At 45.6% G+C, this 20,298-nt stretch overlaps 2 protein-coding genes and 1 non-coding gene across 3 annotated transcripts; 2 read left to right on the top strand and 1 right to left on the bottom strand.

Moving 5' to 3' along the window:
- Positions 1-854: 854 nt before the first annotated feature.
- On the top strand, positions 855-926 carry TRNAQ-CUG (transfer RNA glutamine (anticodon CUG)). The gene has a single exon. It is a non-coding gene; the product is annotated as a tRNA-Gln (tRNA).
- A 5,343-nt stretch (positions 927-6,269) lies between these two features.
- On the top strand, positions 6,270-7,263 carry LOC136544844 (glycine-rich RNA-binding protein 2-like). Its single transcript, XM_066536940.1, has 2 exons — positions 6,270-6,480; positions 6,645-7,263. The coding sequence occupies exons 1-2, from the start codon at positions 6,367-6,369 to the stop codon at positions 7,026-7,028; spliced, it is 498 nt and encodes a 165-aa protein (XP_066393037.1). The 5' UTR covers positions 6,270-6,366; the 3' UTR covers positions 7,029-7,263.
- Positions 7,264-7,711: 448 nt separating this feature from the next.
- On the bottom strand, positions 7,712-17,950 carry LOC136544749 (ADP-ribosylation factor-like protein 2). The gene is made up of 6 exons (XM_066536840.1): positions 17,401-17,950; positions 16,744-16,850; positions 16,463-16,573; positions 15,025-15,187; positions 14,472-14,552; positions 7,712-7,987 (listed from the first exon to the last, which is right to left on the bottom strand). The coding sequence occupies exons 2-6, from the start codon at positions 16,806-16,808 to the stop codon at positions 7,850-7,852; spliced, it is 558 nt and encodes a 185-aa protein (XP_066392937.1). The 5' UTR covers positions 16,809-16,850; positions 17,401-17,950; the 3' UTR covers positions 7,712-7,849.
- Between the last annotated feature and the right edge of the window lie 2,348 nt (positions 17,951-20,298).

Genomic DNA, 20,298 nt, shown 5'->3' with positions numbered 1-20,298 from the left:
AATGTTTTTTTAGTTTTAGTTCTCAATAACCCTTTTAGGTTCGATTGCGTTCATAAATCCTACATATTAGTTGTACAATAACTTACCCTCTAAGTTGGCACCTTATGTCATGCTTCTTCTAATAATTTACCCTCAGGGTGTAGCTTATCTTATTTTGAGGTTGCTACTCTTGTCTTTTTAATGAATGTTCCTCCAATTTTTAGCTAGTCGTGCTTCCCGACTTATATAGTGAGTTTTATAATAAATTGCCCCTCTAGTTGGCAGCTTATGCAATGCTTGTTCTAATAATTTGCGCCTAGTTTGCAGCTTGTCTTGTTTTGTATTGCTATCCTCATTTTTAATAAATGCCCTCAGTTGGCAGCAAGACATGTTTTGTGGCTTTTTGTAATGTGTTTTATAATAACTCGCCTCCCCTAATTGGCATCTTATGTAATGTTTATTTTAAGGGGAGGCGAGTTATGATAAATCTCTTAGCACATATTTATACATAAATTGATACTAAAATAAAATTCTTCAAAACATATGCACGGGGTCTAGTTTTATTCGCCTCGTTATGTAGAACATACCAGTGCAGACGGAATTGGAAACGGATACACCATTTAAAAGTTATAGCAATAAAGAAAATGTTTTGATTTTATTTGCTTACGTCAGCTTTTGCATCAGCTTGCATGCACTGTTGTTGGGCACCATCCGCGCAAGGAGCGGGGGATGGCCGGACAGGAGTGGCGATCGATGTTGGACGGAGGGTCGCGCCCTCTCCTTTTTGCCGCGCTATATCCCGCTCCTATGTGAAAAGTAGGGTTGTGAAAAGTTTCATTGAATAAATAGCTTAATAGGAAACCTCACCCATCACAGGTCTTATGGTCTAGCGGTTAGGACATTGGACTCTGAATCCAGTAACCCGAGTTCAAATCTCGGTAGGACCTATTATTTTTGTTTCGTATTTCCTGAATCCTTTTCCTATTTTCTGTTTTATTATATCATTTTATGTTTCACTTTCCTCTCCCCTTATAACCATTTTCCAATTTCCTGTATGCTTTTTCCTATTTTTATTTTATTATATCACTAGGTAGCGTGTCCGTGCGTTGCTACGGGATAACTAACAATTTATACTAAAAACACACGGATCGTACGATAAGATAACAATACTGTAAAAATTAAATACCAACGTTAAAGTGACATTTAATCCAAAAGGCAAAGTTTATGAATTTAACACAGTCACGGAGTGCGCGGCGTCGCAGGCTCACAAACTCTACTTTATAGATATTTCCGTGATGCGGCTAAGATAATATTTTATATTGGCAGGAAAAAATCTCCTATATCCATTTCTTTCATTGTAATCTATTTATCTGGACAATGTTTGAGGTGAGGGCACGGTTATAGTTTTTAGTAGCTTTGCGATATTGTCCGAAGCTATGATATGATTGATGTCTTGCAATGATCCTTTCATTAATTTAGTTTTCTATCTATGTTTAATTGTTTATTCAGTCTATTTTATAGGCACGTCGGTAGATAATGGATGACAAAATTCAAGCATCCATAATTTATCTCTTTGACTTTGAGCATGAGTTTTGTTTTTATTTTTTAATTGATATACTGTCCTTTTATTTTTATCGTAGCGTTAGCACGTACATACATGAAAAACGAAGATGTCTTTACACTGTAGAAATCTTTCAAGAAGATCATGCATAGATTATTCTTGTATTAAATATTATATATATACAATCACCTAAATATTCTAATTAAACTACAAAATTTTGGATTAGGATACGGGGTAAGACATACAAATAGATATTTCAAAACTACCTGTAGAGTCCAAAAAACTTAATAAATAAATCCTTCTGGAGGCAATGCAAATTCTCTCTAATTTTTCATTTGGTGTAGTTAGTGTTATCATAGCACCCGCATGTATTCATGGGAAATAACTCATGGACAAAACGTGGATATTTTTTGGTACGACATTCTAACATGGGTCAATCGTCCTGCCAATATCCTTGAGGCAGATCACATAAAGGATGAGAGTTCCTCTATGAGATTGCTCACAGGAGACTTAAACTTATATCTGATCATGATAATGTTGAATTGCTTTGCATCAAAAGCATCGGCAATGATAAACGGGGACATAGGTTTTAGTATGCATAGTGGAGAAAAACTCAACCTTGGCCTTCTCAACAGTCTTTCTAAGTCTTTGCAGTACTAACTTGTTCTTACTCAGATAGTCAAGAGGTGCACCATAAAATTATGTACCACTAAGAAAAATATCACAATTGGTTGCCTTGACCTAAAAAATATGTCGAAATTAAGAATTACAACACCTAATTCAACATCTTGGAACAGACACTCAAGTGGATACCTTATTTTATAATATATGTCTGTGTGAAATAGTCCTAAAGCCACATATATTTATACGATGAGTATAACATACTTTATTTTAAAATTTTATGAGAGATTTTTTAAGACACGCAGTATTATCCATGTGACAGACACTAATATTTACATATATACTCGAATCTGTGTATACAGGATTATATGGAGATTTTGCAGTGCAGAGATAACTTTGTGATCTGGCTTGGTGTTGCTGTTACGGGAACATCAATTCAACGAGCGAGGTCTAGAGGTGCAAAGGCCTGATGTCAAACATGTAAATACCATCCAATGTAATAAAAAAATTAGCAAGCCAAAAATTCAGTGGCCATAAAAAAAGTTGACAAGAGAAAAGTATCTAATATATTTTACCAGTAAAGTATCTAACATTGGTACACCAAGCTCATGAATTGAGACTATCAGTAAATAAATAAGGCTCGAGCTACTTGAAATGAGATTGATACAGACAAAGGGCTAACTATGCTAAAAAACAATGGCATCCAATGTGGAAGCACACAATATCAAAAAATAGATGATTAACTATATAATAAGAACGTCTGTAGCATCATGAACTATGGTTGTGTAACATCATGAACGGCGAGCGATGGAGGACGGGCGACGTCAATCGGTCTACATATGCGAAGACGACGGCTCGGGTGCACGACTCAGGTGGCGTCGAGGTAGCGGCGTGGTAGGCAAGGACGATGGCTCGGGTGCATGGCGCGGGCGAACGGCGAGGACTATGGCACGGACGTCGTGGAGGCGGCGGTGTTTCCAGGTGCACGATGCGGGCGAACGGCGAGGACGACGACGCGACGTCGTGGAGGTGGCAGTGTACGTGGCGCACGGGGAGGATGACGGCGCGGGCGCACAGACCAGACGATGGACCAGGTCATGGAGGGGAGATCGCATGGGGAGGTGATCTTGCGAAGACCTTGCGGCGATCGATGATGTAGCCACAGGTGCATCCACTGGTAGGCAGACGGTGGATGATCCATTGTTGTTGCTTCTCCACTACACGACGAGGAAGAAGTAGGGGCGGCTCGATCGTGCAGGGGCTTAAGGAATGGGATGTGCGACGATCGTCTCTGTGCAGCGACCAGTGACGCGCTTGAGTCCTACCAAGAAGACGCGTTCGATCGTGCAGCGACGAGCGCCTATGGTCTTCTGTGTTTGTAGTGCATGCAAATCAGGGTCAAGAATTTCATATTTGTGGCATGAGGGCGGTATGATTGAGTGTGAGACATGTGTGATCGCTTTCCTTGTTTGAGGCAATTAGGGTCAAGACTTTCCGTGTTTGTAGTGCATGCAAATCAGGGTCAAGACTTTCCGTGTTTTCTTCGCACCAAAGGAGCATGCGGGAGATGTCGTGGGATCGCAGGCGTGGACAGATGGACGAACCAAAACAAATGTCGCACAAAAAAATATCCACACTTTGTTCTTTTTAGTTGTAGGAGATTTTATATTTCACTTACCTCTCTCCTTATAACCATCTTCCAAGTTACTAGGTCAAGGTCATACCAGGCTTCGTTCTAAATGACCATCTCTCACGTAAAGAGTCGTTCCGTATGCTAAACTGTACCATGCAAGTACGTTCTTGTTCTTTGTCAAATTTTCTCCATTTGAGGTTCTCTCAAGAATACACGTAACGCATGTTTTCCTCTTAATTCTTTTATATTATTTTTTTGGAATTTAATTCTTTTATATTAACAAAGGTAACAATAACACGGGGTATTCTTAAATGTCAACTTTGGGCCCATTGTAATTTTGTATACCAACAACAACAAATGAAGGTTATAGGAAGTGGGTTTCCTACAATTTGTAAACCATTTATTATACGCTTTTGTTTGAAAAGAATGTGAATCTCATTTCCATTGGAGTCAAATATTCTCAAATATAACTAAATTTATATAGAAAAGTGTAAACATTTTTATCTCTGAATGGTTCATTATGAAAATATAGTTTATCACTAGTCTAATGGTAGTTATTACGTAGCATAACTACCAGTATTTTTTAATATATATTTAATTAAAGTTAAGATTAATTGACTCCTCTAAAAATGATATTTATATTTTTTTTGATGCAGAAAGAGAACTAAGTGCACTATGGAGGTCTCAACCATTCAAGTGACAACAAGTGAAGGTTGTACATAGTTGGTTTCATATAATTTGTAAAGTATTTATTATTATACCAAAACTATGGAGGTCTCGACCATTCTGGCTTGTTTGGAATACAGAATTTTTGTTTTCTGTTCCGCGTTTTTTTTTTTTGAACCACGGACGGTCGTGTCCTGTTTCGAGTAGACGACGACTTCCATCATACATGGGTCGCTGGGCCTAATGGGCCATGTATAGTAGATGACGATTTCCATCGTACATGGGCCTCTGGGCCCAATGGGCCATGTATAGGCTGAAGCATGCATGCCCCGGCGTGGAACGAAGCAAGAGAGCATGCATTAGGCTAAACAATTTTTGTTTCTCTGTCTACCGCCCCCGCCTTTGTTCAAAAAAAAAAAAAAAACTACTGCCCCCGCCGGCTCTTTGACGAGCTGACGAGGCACGACGAATCAACGACCAATCGCAACTCCAAAGTTGCCACAGACGACGGAGCAACGGCCAATGGCCACGCCCACGCTCGAGAGGGAGCTACAGAGGTATGCGGTCAGCAGCTGGTGATAGCCAACGACGGCGTCTGTTGTATACATAAGGTGATGAGGGAAAAAGAAAGGGAAGATTAGTGAAAATTGTGTCACCAGTTTACAAAATCATAGATCAGGCGGTCAGCTGATGCTTTGATTACATTATTTTTTAATTGGTAGTTATATGGGCTAAAGAAATGCTTTGGCACAATTTCAAGTGCTGGCAATAGCGTAGGCGATACTAGTGCCGCTGCATTATTATCACTCTTGTTTTTCCATATGATTGCTTTGTGGTATCAATTAGTGCTACAAAGGGGCTGTTCGCTGGTCTTAAGAAACCAGCCAGCCGGCTGGTTTCTCCTCACACGGCACTATTCATCTATCCAGCCAAACAGTGTTTCTCTCTCACACAACCAGCCAGTTTCAGCCAAGATTCAGCCAGCCGAACAGGGCCAAAGTTCTACCCGAGGTGGATTTTTATCTTAAATCTTCCACTAGGGCTCGATCTAGAGCCGTCGAAGGGCATTTTTTTTAAGACATCATTGGAGGGGTAAGCGTCCAACTTGAATATTTTTCCATTAACACCGGCAAGCCGAGGAATGGAGAGTGCTTTGGCACCTACAGATGTTGGGGGTTTCGGGGTGTTTGGTTCTCATCCAGAACATGCCATGTGCGCTATGGCGTCGCCACACTTTGTGGCACAAAAAACTTCCGCCACACCTGTGGCGTGGTTTTGCACTAGGAAAAGACGTGGCTGCCGCAAGTGAGGCGTGGCAACGAGCAAAGGGGAACCAAACATCCCTTTCACCCCAAAGAGTTATAAATGGGAAAAGGTCTTTTTGACCCCCCTCAACTTTTACGGTTGTCCGATTTACTTCCCTTGTTTACAAAACAGGTTGTTTGACCTTTTCAACTTTCAAAACCGTTTGATTTTGCACCCTGAGGGAATTGAAAAAACTTTTTCCGGGACAATAAAGCCATACAGGGGAGCGCCACATACTGGATTGGGCCAGTCAATCGCTATGGTGGTGTAGCCAGGCCCAGCTCGGTCCATTAGCAGCATTCACTGGTCGTCTTGCAGATCCATCACGTCATCGGCAAAAATATCTCGCTCTCGGGAACCCTCCGGGTCCCGGTGCGGTAGGCCCACCTCGGGATCCTTATCCCCCGCTCGGGACCGCTCCTTGCGCGGTCGCCGCTCGATCCGATCATGACGGCGCGCGTCGCGCCCGTCGCGCTATAAAACCGCCGGGTAGGGGATCCGTGCTCCCCCGTGCTCTCTCAGAGGTGGGTTGGCTTTTCCTCCCCCTCTTACCAAGTCCTCGTCCTAGGTTTAGGGTTCGTTAGGGTTCTGTGGAGGGGAGATGGCGGCGGCGGACGTGGAGTACCGTTGCTTCGTCGGTGGGCTGGCCTGGGCCACCAACAACGAGTCCCTGGAGCATGCCTTCGCCTCCTACGGCGAGATCCTCGACTCCAAGGTCTGTTTCGTTTCCTTCTCACTGGGTTTCATTCCGTGGTCGCTTTGTGCTGCTGTGATGCTAGATCCGTGTCGTCGCTCAATAGATCTGCCATGGTTTGGTCCGGATCTGCGTTCGCTCCAATCGAACGTCCAGTCTGATGCCGCCGTCATGTGATTTTGCAGGTCATCACCGACCGGGAGACGGGGAGGTCCCGCGGGTTCGGCTTCGTCACCTTCTCCTCCGAGCAGTCCATGCTCGACGCCATCGAGAACATGAACGGCAAGGAGCTCGACGGCCGCAACATCACCGTCAACCAGGCCCAGTCCCGCGGCGGCGGCGGCGGCGGTGGCGGCGGCGGCTACGGTGGGCGCCGTGACGGTGGCGGCTACGGAGGCGGCGGCGGCGGCTACGGCGGGCGCCGCGACGGCGGCGGCTACGGAGGCGGCGGCGGCGGCTACGGAGGCGGCGGTGGCGGCTACGGCGGTCGCCGTGACGGAGGCGGCTACGGCGACGGTGGCTACGGCGGTGGCAGCCGCGGTGACTCCGGCAGCAACTGGAGGAACTGATGTGTGGGCCCACCATGGCTTCGGCCAAGTTATCCTAGCTATCTATCTATAGTATCTTGTTACCGTTGGATTCTGAGTTACCCATGTGTCCGTTCTACCTTTGGATTAGGTGGTGTTGGTACCCCATGATATGTTATTGTCCGCTTTGGTTACTTCCGCTGAGAGAGAAGGCATAAGAAGTGAGAGGTCTGCTATGAAATAATGAAATGAGAAGTGAGCAAGGTTTTTGTTCGTATCTACCTTTGTGCTCTGAAATTGCTCTGTTATCCGTGATTGAACTTGTCTCTTACTGATGGCTGTGGCTATACAAATATCAACTGCCTACCTAGACAAATATCTTCTGCTCCGAGGACGCAGCAAATATACGGAGGACGCTACAAATATACGGATAACAGACTTAAAAGAATTCGCTTCTATACAAAGAAGAATTCGATATCCTAAAATACACTATGCTTTATGCTCGTAAATACACAATTCTTTCAGTTCTTAAAACATAACACACGATGCTCTCCCAGTTCTTACAGATTTATGCTCCTAAAATACGCAATTCTCTTCCATTTCTTAAAATTTTGGAAAGCAATCTAGAACTGCTAATAGAGTTCTCTTGCCTACCAAACAACTGCATCAGTTTCGAGAGCATGGCAACTAGCAGACAGACTTTCTGCACTCACGATGCTTAATACGTTTGCACTTAGTACAGGCATGACAAAACTAGCATCGACGCGCTAACAAGCTTTTGCACTCTGACGATGCTTGATACAGGCACCACAACTAGCACCGACGCTACAAATATCGTCATTGCATCGACGCTACAAATATCATCAGTCCAGGACGTAGATCCGAGAAGCGACGTCCTGGACCAGCCAGTCGAATCCCTCGAGAAGCCCCTCTCCGGTGTACGCGCTGCAGCCCACAATCTTCCAGTGCCTGCTTCTGTCCATCACTTCCAGATTCAGAACCTGAAAGCAAGGAAGGCGAGTCAGCCTGCCGTGGAAAAAAAAAGAAGCTATAAACGAATTCAGATGGGGAACTGCACTTTCTGCATTCGCAGCACAAACACAATAGAGTATAAAAACCAAATGCTATCAACTATGATGGAAATGTCAGGCCCTGTTACCCTTTGGTTATGCATAAGCAAATTGTTTTTACGGACTGTTATCACAAGAATGTAAGGTCTGATTACGGAATGTAGCAGCGCGCCACACCATAACCCTATCACTATAAACAACAGCATGAGATGCCCAGTAAAATAACTAATCTTGCTGAATCTAACCACATACTACAGAAGAAGGAAGCTGTAAAAATAGAATAACGCTCTATGGTGCACGGAAAGTCCTCTCCATGGCGCTTGAGGTTTTGTTAGAGGTGACTTTAGGTTGGATGAAACAACAACAACAACAACGGGCGTACCCAGTGCAGAGAGCTCCCACTCTGTGCGGGGTCTGGGGAAGGGTGTCAGTGGCAAGCCTTACCCTCACCTGTACAATGCGAGGAGACCGCGACTCGAACCTGGGACCTTCCGGTCATAGGCGGTAAGACTCTACCGCTTGCACTAGGCCCGCCCTTCAACAACAACAACAAAGCCTTTTAATCCCAAGCAAGTTGGGGTAGGCTAGAGTTGAAACCCAACATGAGCCCCTAATCACGGTTCAGGCACTTATTTTTTGGGTTTCATCTCCATAAGAGTAGCTAGGTTTTTACATTGGCTCGTCAAGCCTAACACAACCCTCCTCCTTTACCAGGGCTTAGGACCTGCTATGCTGGGACACCATAGGCGCCCCCACCATAGACGGAGTTTTAGGTTGGATGAAACCAAAAGACAAAATTTGTTGATCTAAGTTGTTAAGTCACAGACTAAGACTAACCTTACATACTCCCTATTGATGATAAAAAACGCCATAGGGCCCTAACTCATGTCAACATCAAAAAAAAAAAAAAAAAAACAGAGCAAATCAATTATTGCTTATAGCTGTGGCAACATAGTGCCAATAATAGCACAAGCTTATTTCTAGAGAGCAAAGATGTATTCATCCAATTATGCTATATGGATTATTGATGCCCAATGACAAATCCTAATTCTTGTAACACTACAGCTGCTTCTTTTACACCAATTTACTAACAGAATCTGCTTTTTTCACATGAGTGTTTCAATTCTGTCTGAGGACCACATGACAATTTCCATCTAATCAGTGGAAATAATGGGGGTGACTGTTCCAGAAGAGAACTACACGCCGGCAACCAAATCTAATTTATGAGCGAGCAAAATGCAAAATATCCACAAGGTACAAATGAGTGGGCATCTAATCAGTGGAAATGATGGGGGTGACTGTGTTCCAGAAGAGAACTACACACTGGAAACCAAATCTAATTTATAAGAAAACAAAATGCAGAATATCTACACAGTACAAGTGATGTCATGACCGGCAATGTGTACCAGCGCAGGCACCGTGGCTGAGTCGGCCAAGGGCCAGTGCACGGTTACTTCCAATCAGTTATTAGAGTCCTAGAGTTTAGGAAAGATATTTGTGTTTAGTTGTTATTGAGTTCGTTAGGATTAGGTTGTATAAGTATTGCAAATCTTTAATGAAAGAGATAAGCCAGGGTTGAGATTTAATCTCCCTTTGCTTCTTGGCGACTCCTCTTCCCCGTCCAAACCCATCTGGCGACGACGGCTCCGCCAGATCGTCACCGATCCTTCAAGCCTCGACCTTCCACCTCGCATTCTTACGCTCTCCGGTCCCTGGTCCGTAACAATCTGGTATCAGAGACCATGGCTTCATCGGGAGTCCCCACCACCGCCACCGACGATACTCTGCCTGCCACCACCGCACCCATTGTCAATCCCGCCGCCGCCCCACCACACCCTGCATCGTCCGACCCGCTCAACCTGATCCTGACCGCCATCCAGGGGTTGCAGCGCCAAGTCGACGACCTGTCGCTGCGCGTTTCCGCCCAGGACCTGTGCGTCTCCGCCCTTGAGGGCCGTCCTGGATCGTCATCACCGGCCCCACTGCTGTATTCGGAGGCGCTGCTCCTGACCTACGGCATGCCGGGCTTTGGTGGTATTCCGGCATCGTCCCCGGTAATCTCCGAGGTGCAGTCTTCGCCGCCGGCGTCCTTGACTGCCACTTCGGCCGGCGGGCAGGTGTCCTTCCAGCCGATCACGGGGTTGCCCATCGCCTCCGGCTGCCCGAAGGCGCCCGCATCCACGATGTATTCCATGTGGGCGTCTTGAAGCCATTCCGGGGCCCTCCTCCGACAGCGACACCTGCTCTGCCACCTATGCACAATGGCCGAGTTCTTCACCGACCTGCGCGGGAGCTCCGTGGTCAGCTTCGTCGCGGTGTCTGGCACGTGCTTATCCAGTGGGAAGGGTTGCCTGAAGATTACGCAACTTGGGAGGCCGTCGACGACTTCCGCGCTCGCTTTCCCTCGTTTCAGCTCGAGGACGAGCTGTTTCCCAAGGAGGGAAGAGATGTCATGACCGGCAATGTGTACCAGCGCAGGCACCGTGGCTGAGTCGGCCAAGGGCCAGTGCGTGGTTACTTCCAATCAGTTATTAGAGTCCTAGAGTTTAGGAAAGATATTTGGGTTTAGTTGTTATTGAGTTTGTTAGGATTGGGTTGTATAAGTACTGCAAATCTTTAATGAAAGAGATAAGCCAGGGTTGAGATTTAATCTCCCTTTGCTTCCTGGCGACTCCTCTTCCCCGTCCAAACCCATCTGGCGACGACGGCTCCGCCAGTTCGTCGCCGATCCTTCAAGCCTCGACCTTCCACCTCGCATTCTTACGCTCTCCGGTCCCTGGTCCGTAACAAACTATCTTCCCCAAAGATAAGGCCGCCAATGGCGAACAGCCTGCACTAACCCGATCAACTCCCTTTCATAAGTTGCTAACTTGAGATGGCGAGCTGCAAAAGGCCTGCTGAAAAATGCCAGAGCGCCTTGGCCTTGATGAAGAACCGCACCAAACCCTGTCCCCGAGGCATCACAATCAACCACGAAAGTGTTATCAAAGTTGGGAAGCTGAAGCACTGGAGCTGTCGAGAGAGCCTTCTTGAGAGTTTCAAAAGCCTCGGTAGCTTCTGGTGACCATACGAACGCCGCCTTTCGGAGCAGCGCGGTCAACGGCGCCGCAATAGTTCCGTAGTTCTGGATAAAACTGCGATAGTAGCCGGTGAGCCCCAAGAACCTCCTGAGGCCCCGCGGTGACTGAGGCTGCGGCCACGACGAGACAGCTTCCACTTTGTCCTGATCCATGGCCACACCGTGAGCCGTAATGACATGGCCCAAGTAACTGACTGAAGAAGTGGCGAAGGAACATTTGGAGCGTTTCAACTTAAGCTGATTGTCGCGTAGTGCAGAGAGGACCATGTTGATATGTTGCAAGTGCTGTGACCACGAGGGGCTATATATCAAGATATCATCAAAAAACACGAGGACAAACTTACGCAAAAACGGCTGCAGGACGACGTTCATCAAGCTTTGAAAAGTTGCCGGCACGTTTGTAAGCCCGAAGGGCATAACCAAGAACTCAAAATGACCTTCATGTGTGCGAAAGGCTGTCTTCTCAATGTCATCAACATGCATCCGCACCTGGTGATAATCGGAACGCAGATCAAGTTTGGTGAAAAAGCGGGCGCCTTCCAACTCATCCAACAGCTCCTCGACGATCGAAATTGGAAATTTATCTTTCACTGTCGGCTGATTCAGGGCACGGTAATCTACACAAAAGCGCCATGTGTCGTCATGCTTCTTAACCAACAGGACAGGGGCCGAGAAGGATGAGGTGCTGTGGCGGATGACGCCCTGCTGTAACATAGAGGTGCACTAGGACTCAAGTTCATCTTTCTGAAGCTACAGGTAACGGTATGGCCTTACTGCCACCGGGGCTGTATTGGGTAGCAAATGGATCCGATGGTCGCACGGTCTCACCGGCGGTAGCCCTTGCGGCGTGGCAAAGACGTCCTCAAAGGATTGCAGTAGTGTGTCCAAGAGGGCCGGCACCCTGCTGATGGTATTAAGACGGCGGGTGGACTAAACATCATACCGTGTTGAACCAATGCCACGCCAGAAGACGAGACGCGCCCCGCGTGTGAAAGCCATGCATAGATCACCAAAATCCCAGAGGATCGGGCCCAAAGTGCGGAGAAATTTGATGCCAAGCACCATGTCCCACTTGTCCAAAGGTAAGGAATAACAGTCCACTAAAAAGACTTCGTCGGCAATGCGAATGCCCACATCGTGCGCTAATCCGCGGCACTCGACGCGGTCACCGTTGGCAACTATGACTCCAGCGCCAGGGCACGGGGAGAAGTGAAGACCAACCCGGCGTGCGACGTCCCCGCGTATAAAATTATGAGTAGAGCCGGAGTCCAGGAGCGCAACACACTGCTCATTGCCGATCTGGACGTACACCTGCATGGCGTCCTCCGTGCAGATGCCGGCAATGGCGGCCAAGGAGATCTTAGGGGATGCTGTATCATCGGCTGCAGGCTGCTCTTCATCATCGGAGTCGCTTGGCTCTTCCACCAGATAATCTGATACTTCCAGATAGAACAGCCAGGCGCACTTGTGGCCTTGCACGTACGGCTCATCACAATTGTAGCATAATCCCATCTTGCGGCGTTCACTCATCTCGGCCGGAGTGAGCCGCTTGAACGGACGGCCCAGAGATGAAGACGAAGATGCCGTTGAAGAGCCCGAGGACGCCGTGGATGAACCTGCCGCTCCTGGGGCCGGCAGGGCTGAGTAGCCCTGGTTGCCGCAACGCGGCCCCGGTTCGGAGGTGCTGGTAAAGCAGGCGGCGCATTCCGGCGTTCATAGGCGTGCGCCAAGCGCATGGCGCGGTGAAGATCCTGCGGGTCATGCAGCTCAACATCGACCCAGATGGAATCGGGAAGACCGCCGGTAAACAATTGTGCCTGCTGCAGCGGATCCAGCCTGCCCGCATGAGCGAGCCGTGCCTGGAACGCGGCCATGTAGGCGTCGACGTTGGAGGAGAATGGCAGCCGGGCGAGGTCGGCCAGGTGATTAGTGGACAACGCCGGTCCGAAGCGCTGATGGCAGAGTAGACGGAAGGCGTCCCACGACGGCTGCCCGGCGTCACGCTCCAGCACGTGGTACCACTGCTGGGCGACGCCTGTCATGTGGAAGGAAGCCAGCCACACTTTGTCAGCCTCCCGGGTGAGTTGGCCGCGGAAGGACTCGCAGCGATTCAACCACCCCAGCGGATCCTCCATGCCGCCATAAGTCGGAAAAGATAGCTTGTGGAAGCGAGGGACCCCTGAACTGTCCTGTTGTTGTGGCAGATGGTGGCGGGTGGTTGCGCGTGCACCACAGTCGAGGACGACATGAGCGGAGCCTGCATGATGGACGAGAGCGACGGGACCGGTGACGGCGAGTGGGGAAACGGGATACTCTGGATGGGTAACCCCGTGATCGGCTGGAAGGACACCTGCCCGCCGGCCGAAGTGGCAGTCAAGGACGCCGGCGGCGAAGACTGCACCTCGGAGATTACCGGGGACGATGCCGGAATACCACCAAAGCCCGGCATGCCGCAGGTCAGGAGCAGCGCCTCTGAATACGGCAGTGGAGCCGGTGATGACGATCCAGGACGGCCCTCAAGGGCGGAGACGCGCAGGTCCTGGGCGGAAACGCGCAGCGATAGGTCGCCGACTTGGCGCTGCAACCCCTGGATGGCGGTCAGGATTAGGTTGAGCGGGTCGGACGATGCAGGGTGTGGTGGGGGGGGGGCGGCGGGATTGACAATGGGTGCGGTGGTGGTAGGCAGAGTATCGTCGGTGGCGGTGGTGGGGACTCCCGATGAAGCCATGGTCTCTGATACCAGATTGTTACGGACCAGGGACCGGAGAGCGTAAGAATGCGAGGTGGAAGGTCGAGGCTTGAAGGATCGGCGACGAACTGGCGGAGCCGTCGTCGCCAGATGGGTTTGGACGGGGAAGAGGAGTCGCCAGGAAGCAAAGGGAGATTAAATCTCAACCCTGGCTTATCTCTTTCATTAAAGATTTGCAGTACTTATACAACCCAATCCTAACAAACTCAATAACAACTAAACCCAAATATCTTTCCTAAACTCTAGGACTCTAATAATTGATTGGAAGTAACCGCGCACTGGCCCTTGGCCGACTCAGCCACGGTGCCTGCGCTGGTACACATTGCCGGTCATGACAACAAGTGTATACAACTATCCCAGTACACACTGAAATTGGATGCTTCAGAACATACATAATTGAGCATAACTGATGAAACTACATTCCATTTGGCATATCCTTTTGCTCGCACACGAAGTAAGTAAAATCTTGTCAAACATGAGGACCGGGAAAGTGCAGTACAAGTTAACAATGATTTCACACAGTAAATAACCATAGGAATATAGGAAAACATGTCTCTAATACATATGAACGACTGAAGTTTGCTTACCTTCGCAATTTCAGCTGGTTTTAGAGCTCCCTGTATGTCTTGCTTATTTGCAAAAACCAACAATGAAGCTCCAGCTAGTCTCTGTTAAAATCAACATCGTAAGGATCAACAATTTGAACACTTTCTGAATAGGTAAAATTTTAGCCTATGGTGGCAAAGAGAGTATTCTTTACCGCCAAACACATGGCATTGTACTTCCTTAGTGGTTTGACCATCAATGTTTGAAATGCTATTTCAGTACAATTTCAAACTAAAAACAAGGAGATTCAAGGATACAACTTCTATGCACAAAGGCATAGAGTTTGATACCATCGAGAGAAAAATATCTATTTTCCAGTTCATTAACCAAGAGGCCTCTATCATTAAGTAAATGGGCATTATTCATTTATATCAATTATAGGACCTCTATCATTTCGATCCAAATACTAAACAGTAAATATCAGTCATATTCCCATGGCATTGAAGGACCAAAATATTTTTAATACAACAGATATAGAACTACAACGAAATATCCAGTTCATAACCATAGCTTAGAGGTCTGGTAATAGCATACCTCTTCTTTCAAGAGATTGTGGAGTTCAGCACGGCAATCATCAAGCCTCCTTATGTCTGAACTATCAACAACCCAAACTAACCCATCAGTCTGCTCAAAATAATTTCTCCAGTAAGACCTGATCGTCTTCTGTCCTCCAACATCCCATATGTTCAAAGAGTATCTAAGATAATCAATAAATTTAAATAATTAATCAGATCCACCTGCAGTAACATGGAAAAAGTATGATTGCCAGATTTGCTATGCCTGTTGTTTGGAAAATGACAGGGGCTACAATCTCCATTGATTGAAAATTGCCTATGCTTCTGCTGAACTGAATGTTCCTAAAGTTCAACATTGTGCACTGGAAACCTATAGTAGTTCAACACTTCAAATGATGAAAATGCACCTGCAGCAGAGCTTTTAGGTAGCTTGACAAGGAAGCCTCAAAATGCCAACCAGTCTCCGTTTTGCATGAACCGACATGAAAAACTGGACTATCAACTTGCAACCAATGCAATTTCTATTTCACTATCACTATTCTACAAACAGAGAAGTAAAATGTTCAAATTGTTCGTCTATGATGGCAGAACATGTGATGGCTACAAAGAAGGAATGTTGAATTTTGTCTTCACATCTTTATAAACCCTTTTATCACATAATTTACTTCACACAGTGGTCTACTGTAATATTCACCTTAAGAGATTAACAGCAACCAAATCAGCATAACAAAAAAAAAAATGTTTTGGTGGGTTCTCACTGCATTTATCAGATGGAAGCACACCTAAATGAGTCCATTAGGTTATCTCAACTAAGTTGTTAGTGCTGTAGGTTCTCAACTCCAAGGCACAACTGATGGCACTTGACTGGAAAATCTCAACATGCCAACCAGTCTCCTTTTGTATGAACCAAGATGCAAAACTAGATATCATATTGCTGACCTACGCAAATTTTATTTCTATCCAAAAAATTAAAACTGTTTGTCTGATGTTGAAACTGTTCATCTGATGGCAGAACACGTGAGGGATATACAGAAGCATACTTGAATTTTGGCCTTAATATTTTTAATAGACAATTTTATCACATGATTTACTCTTTGCAGATTGGTCCCACTATAATATGCTGCTTAAGAAATTAATAATAATGTAGTAGACAGGGCGAGAAAAATGTATCGCTACGATTCTTACCACGTTATATCAGAAGTACGTGCACACGATAGTCCACTAAACAATCGCAACTAAGGTGAAGACTTCTAAAGGTTCTAAACTCCAACAGACAACTAACGGCATTAACCCGCATCAACTAAATCAATGTATAGCCTTTATATGTAAACCATGATGTTCCATTTGGTATTTAGCCTAACATAAAACTCCACTCTAAATCAAGTAACTATGTTACTATGCATATGCATCGGAGCCAAACTGGACTAAACAGGAAGTGGAAGGAAGGGGGAACATACTTGTGGTACTTGATGGTCTTGATGTTGAATCCAAGGGTTGGGCTAATGACACTGGTGTCCTCCCCGTTGATCTTGAGAACGATGGTCGTCTTCCCCGAGTTGTCCAGGCCCCTGAGACAAACACCGCAGAACACAACATAGCATCAGCCATAATGAATCAATGCAGATGCCAGCCAATTGAGGAATCCGACAACACGAGCACCAGATCCGAAAGAAAGCAAGAACCATGGGGAACAAATGCATAAGGGATCAGACGGAAAAGGAGGCCGGAGGGAACCTACACCATGAGGATGCGCATCTCCTTCTCCTTGCGCTTGATCTTCCGGATGATGCTGAGTAGCCCCATGATCAGTGGTGGAGCGTGAGGGGGAGGGGGGATTCACCAAATCTGAACAAAGATGTACACGGCTTTTGGATTAAGTCAAATTCAATAGCAAAGCATCAAGAATCCTCTCAAAAAAATATCTGGTTTCCTTTGACAACAAATTATCAAACATATGTCTTGACAATTGCACCCCCTTCGGCATATAGAATCATCTGGGGGTCCCAACTGTTCAACCTCCAACATCTTCAATAATACATTAATTAAAGTCTTAAAAGTGTCATAGTTCTTCACATAGCAATTTAACATTATAGATTGAAATGAAGTAATACAGTACAAATTGCTGGGGTGTAGGGTGTGTGTGCAAATTGAACATTTGGTTTCTTAATGCTTGAAAGCGCTTAAAATGTTTCATCTTCAATGGATGAAAAGTTGCAAACAAATTCCGCTCAATATAGCATATCATGCAATTATTAATCCAAAGATCACCTAGCCTCCTATGCCATACGGTATGGATATTGCAATGAGATCACTAGAAACTAGCCATTGGCATTCATCAAACAAAACACGATGCAATGACGATCAGTAATCAATACTCAGTTACTCAATGACTCACTGTGCAGCAAGCGGGCGAGAGGGGCTGGCCGGCTGGGGGCGAGTCCGGCACTACGCGCTGTGCTAGCGGTCAAGACACGGGCACCAGCAGCCCTGCCGTGCTGGCTGGCAGCCGCCGCGGCCGGCTGGCAGGGGAAGAACTGGGCAGCGGCTAGCGCCCAGGGGCAGGCGGATCTGTGCGCCCAGCGCCCCAGCAGGGGCCACCCGAGAAGGAGGAGGCGAGGTCGGCACTTGCCACTCGGAGAAGGATGAAGGAGGAGACGACGGGGACGAGAACGGTGGGGCGGATCTGCGCGGTCGCCGGCCGGGGCTTCGGCCGCTCGGGAGTGGGGGCGAGTCAGGCGACTGAGCCGAGCGCTTCTCTGTCAGAGTGGGCTGCCGGTGCTGGGTGGGCTGGACCGTGGAGGCCTCTTTTCCTGTGGGCTGTACTTAGGCTAGATTGAAGAGGGGTACTCGATTTGTTTGGGCTCGCCCCGGCCTGCAGCCCACCCGGGTCGCTGGTCCGCCCCCAACTATGTGGTCCAGGTAGGAATTTAGGGCAGGAAAAAGTCCAGTCGTGGTTTTCAAAGTCGTGGTTTTCAAAGTCTAGTTTTCCTCCTGAACTCTAAAACTGGATAAATCACCTCCCTTAACTTTAATCGTTTGTTTTACCTCCCTGAACTATCCTCAAAGTCTAGTTTTCCTCCCTGAACTCCAAAACTGGGTAAACCACCTCCCTCAACTTTAACCGTTCGTTTTACCTCCATAACCCGGTTATAGGTGGTTTTCAAAGGCGGCTTTGTTTTTTCTTTTTTTATTTATTTCGGCTAAATTTTTGAAAAATCATAGTAAATCATAGAAAAATCATAAAATAGAAAATCTAATTTTTTTGGACTCCACATGAGTAGATCTACACAGTGAATATATAATATAGTATGCTTTAATATAAAGTTTTTGCTGTAGCTTTAGATTTATGTTTTTCTATAATTAATTCATAGTTGCAGTTCTATGGTTCAATTGTGGTGAAATTTTTATGGTCGGCTAATTATTGTATGATTGAACTGCAGTAAAAATTTCATGCTCATTGGATCATGTATAATTAAGTTATAGATTTATTCATTTTTATGCTTGTTAAATAGTTTTTAAATAGTTAAAAGTGTGTAAAAATAGAAATGAGTATGAAAATTTTACTATATTTAAAGCATACAATAATTAGACTACATAAAAATTTCACCACAATTAGACCATAGAAACTGCAGCTATGAATTAATTATAGAAAAGCATAGATCTAAAGCTACAACAAAAACTTTATACTAAAGCATACCACATTATATATTTACTGTGTAGATATAATCATGTGAAGTACAAAAAAATTGGATTTTTCATTTTATAATTTTTTTGTGATTTACTATGATTTTTTTCAAAAAAATTTTGCCAAAATAAATAAAAAATAAAAAGCAAAATCGTCTTTGAAAACCACCTATAACCAGGCCAGGGAGGTAAAATAAACGATTTTAGAAGTTGAGGGAGGTGATTTACCCGATTTTGGAGTTTATGGAGGAAAACTAGTCTTCGAGGACAGTTCAGGAAGGTAAAATGGATCTTTTCCTATATGGTATTGGATGCACATATGTATCAGATGTGTGGATATGATTATCTTTTGAAATAAGAAAACATGGATACAGATATACGACTAAAATATTGTTAATAATAATAGCACACATGATTTTAATATAAATAACATAGTACTAGTAAATAATTGGGATTTAACAAGTGGCGGATACGGATTGCACCCCAGGCTAACTAATATGAGCCTATAAATCTTACTAGTCGTATACTATTAGATATAATATATTTTGATTGAAAGAAGATAAATAACGATATTGATTCAAATAGCTCAAATAATAGGTTCAAACAATACGTAGAACATTGAAATGGAGACTGGAGTTATCGATCTCATCTCACCTCAGTCACCTGTTGTGACCTACTGCCAGGGGGACTGCCCGCCACAGAGGTGGGGGCGCTGGCGACCGGGTCGGGCGCCGACCGGGGACTGCAGTGGCCGCTGGCTAGGTCACTGGGTGGTGGGTGGCGTCGTAGCCGCAGGGGCAATCGGGGGGCGGCTGAAGATGGTTCTTACTTCGTAGAGACGGTTTTGTCAACCGCTCCTACCACACCATCTCTACAAATCCATGATTTGTAGGGACGGCTCAATTTTCAGAAATCATGCGATTCTGGGCACAAAAAAATAGCAAAAATAGCATTTTTTACCTGGGGAGGCCCCCACCAGTCAGCCACCCGCCCGCTCCATCGAAGTCGCAAGTCGCGGCATTAATCGCACGCTTTGCGGCCGGCGGGATTCGAATCCACGACCCCCCTCGCACGTACCCTCTACTACCACTGCACCTCACACTCACTTATTCCTATATTGTATTTTGGTTTCCCACATATTATACTAAGCCGAGCATAAATTGATTGATTGAGGCCCTAAACGAATTCAAATGAAAAACTTATCAGCTATAAAGTTTTATAACTTTTCGAGATCTACAACTTTTATTTTGGTAGTTTCTCCATCCGATGTCGTTTACAAAATTTGAATTTGAAATTTGAGAAATCCAAATGTTGTTTTCCATGTCAAAATGAATTCAAATTAAAAAGTTGTCAACTATAAAGTTTCATAACTTTTTGAGATATACAACTTTCATTTGTGTTGTTTCTCCATCCGAGGTTGGTTGAAACATCCAAATTTCAAATTTGAGAAATTCGAATGTAGTTAACGTTGACAAAATTAATTCAAATAAAAAAGTTGTCAACTACAAAGTTCTATAACTTTTCAAGATCTATAACTTTTATTTTGGTCATTTATTCATTTAACATAGTGGTAGTAACATTGTTCACAAATTTTATATATCCCTCTTAT

This window comes from Miscanthus floridulus, chromosome 1 (genome assembly GCF_019320115.1).
Source record: "Miscanthus floridulus cultivar M001 chromosome 1, ASM1932011v1, whole genome shotgun sequence".
Classification (NCBI taxonomy): domain Eukaryota; kingdom Viridiplantae; phylum Streptophyta; class Magnoliopsida; order Poales; family Poaceae; genus Miscanthus; species Miscanthus floridulus.
Note: the sequence above shows the minus strand (reverse complement) of the source record. Positions and strands in the feature narration are given on the sequence as shown.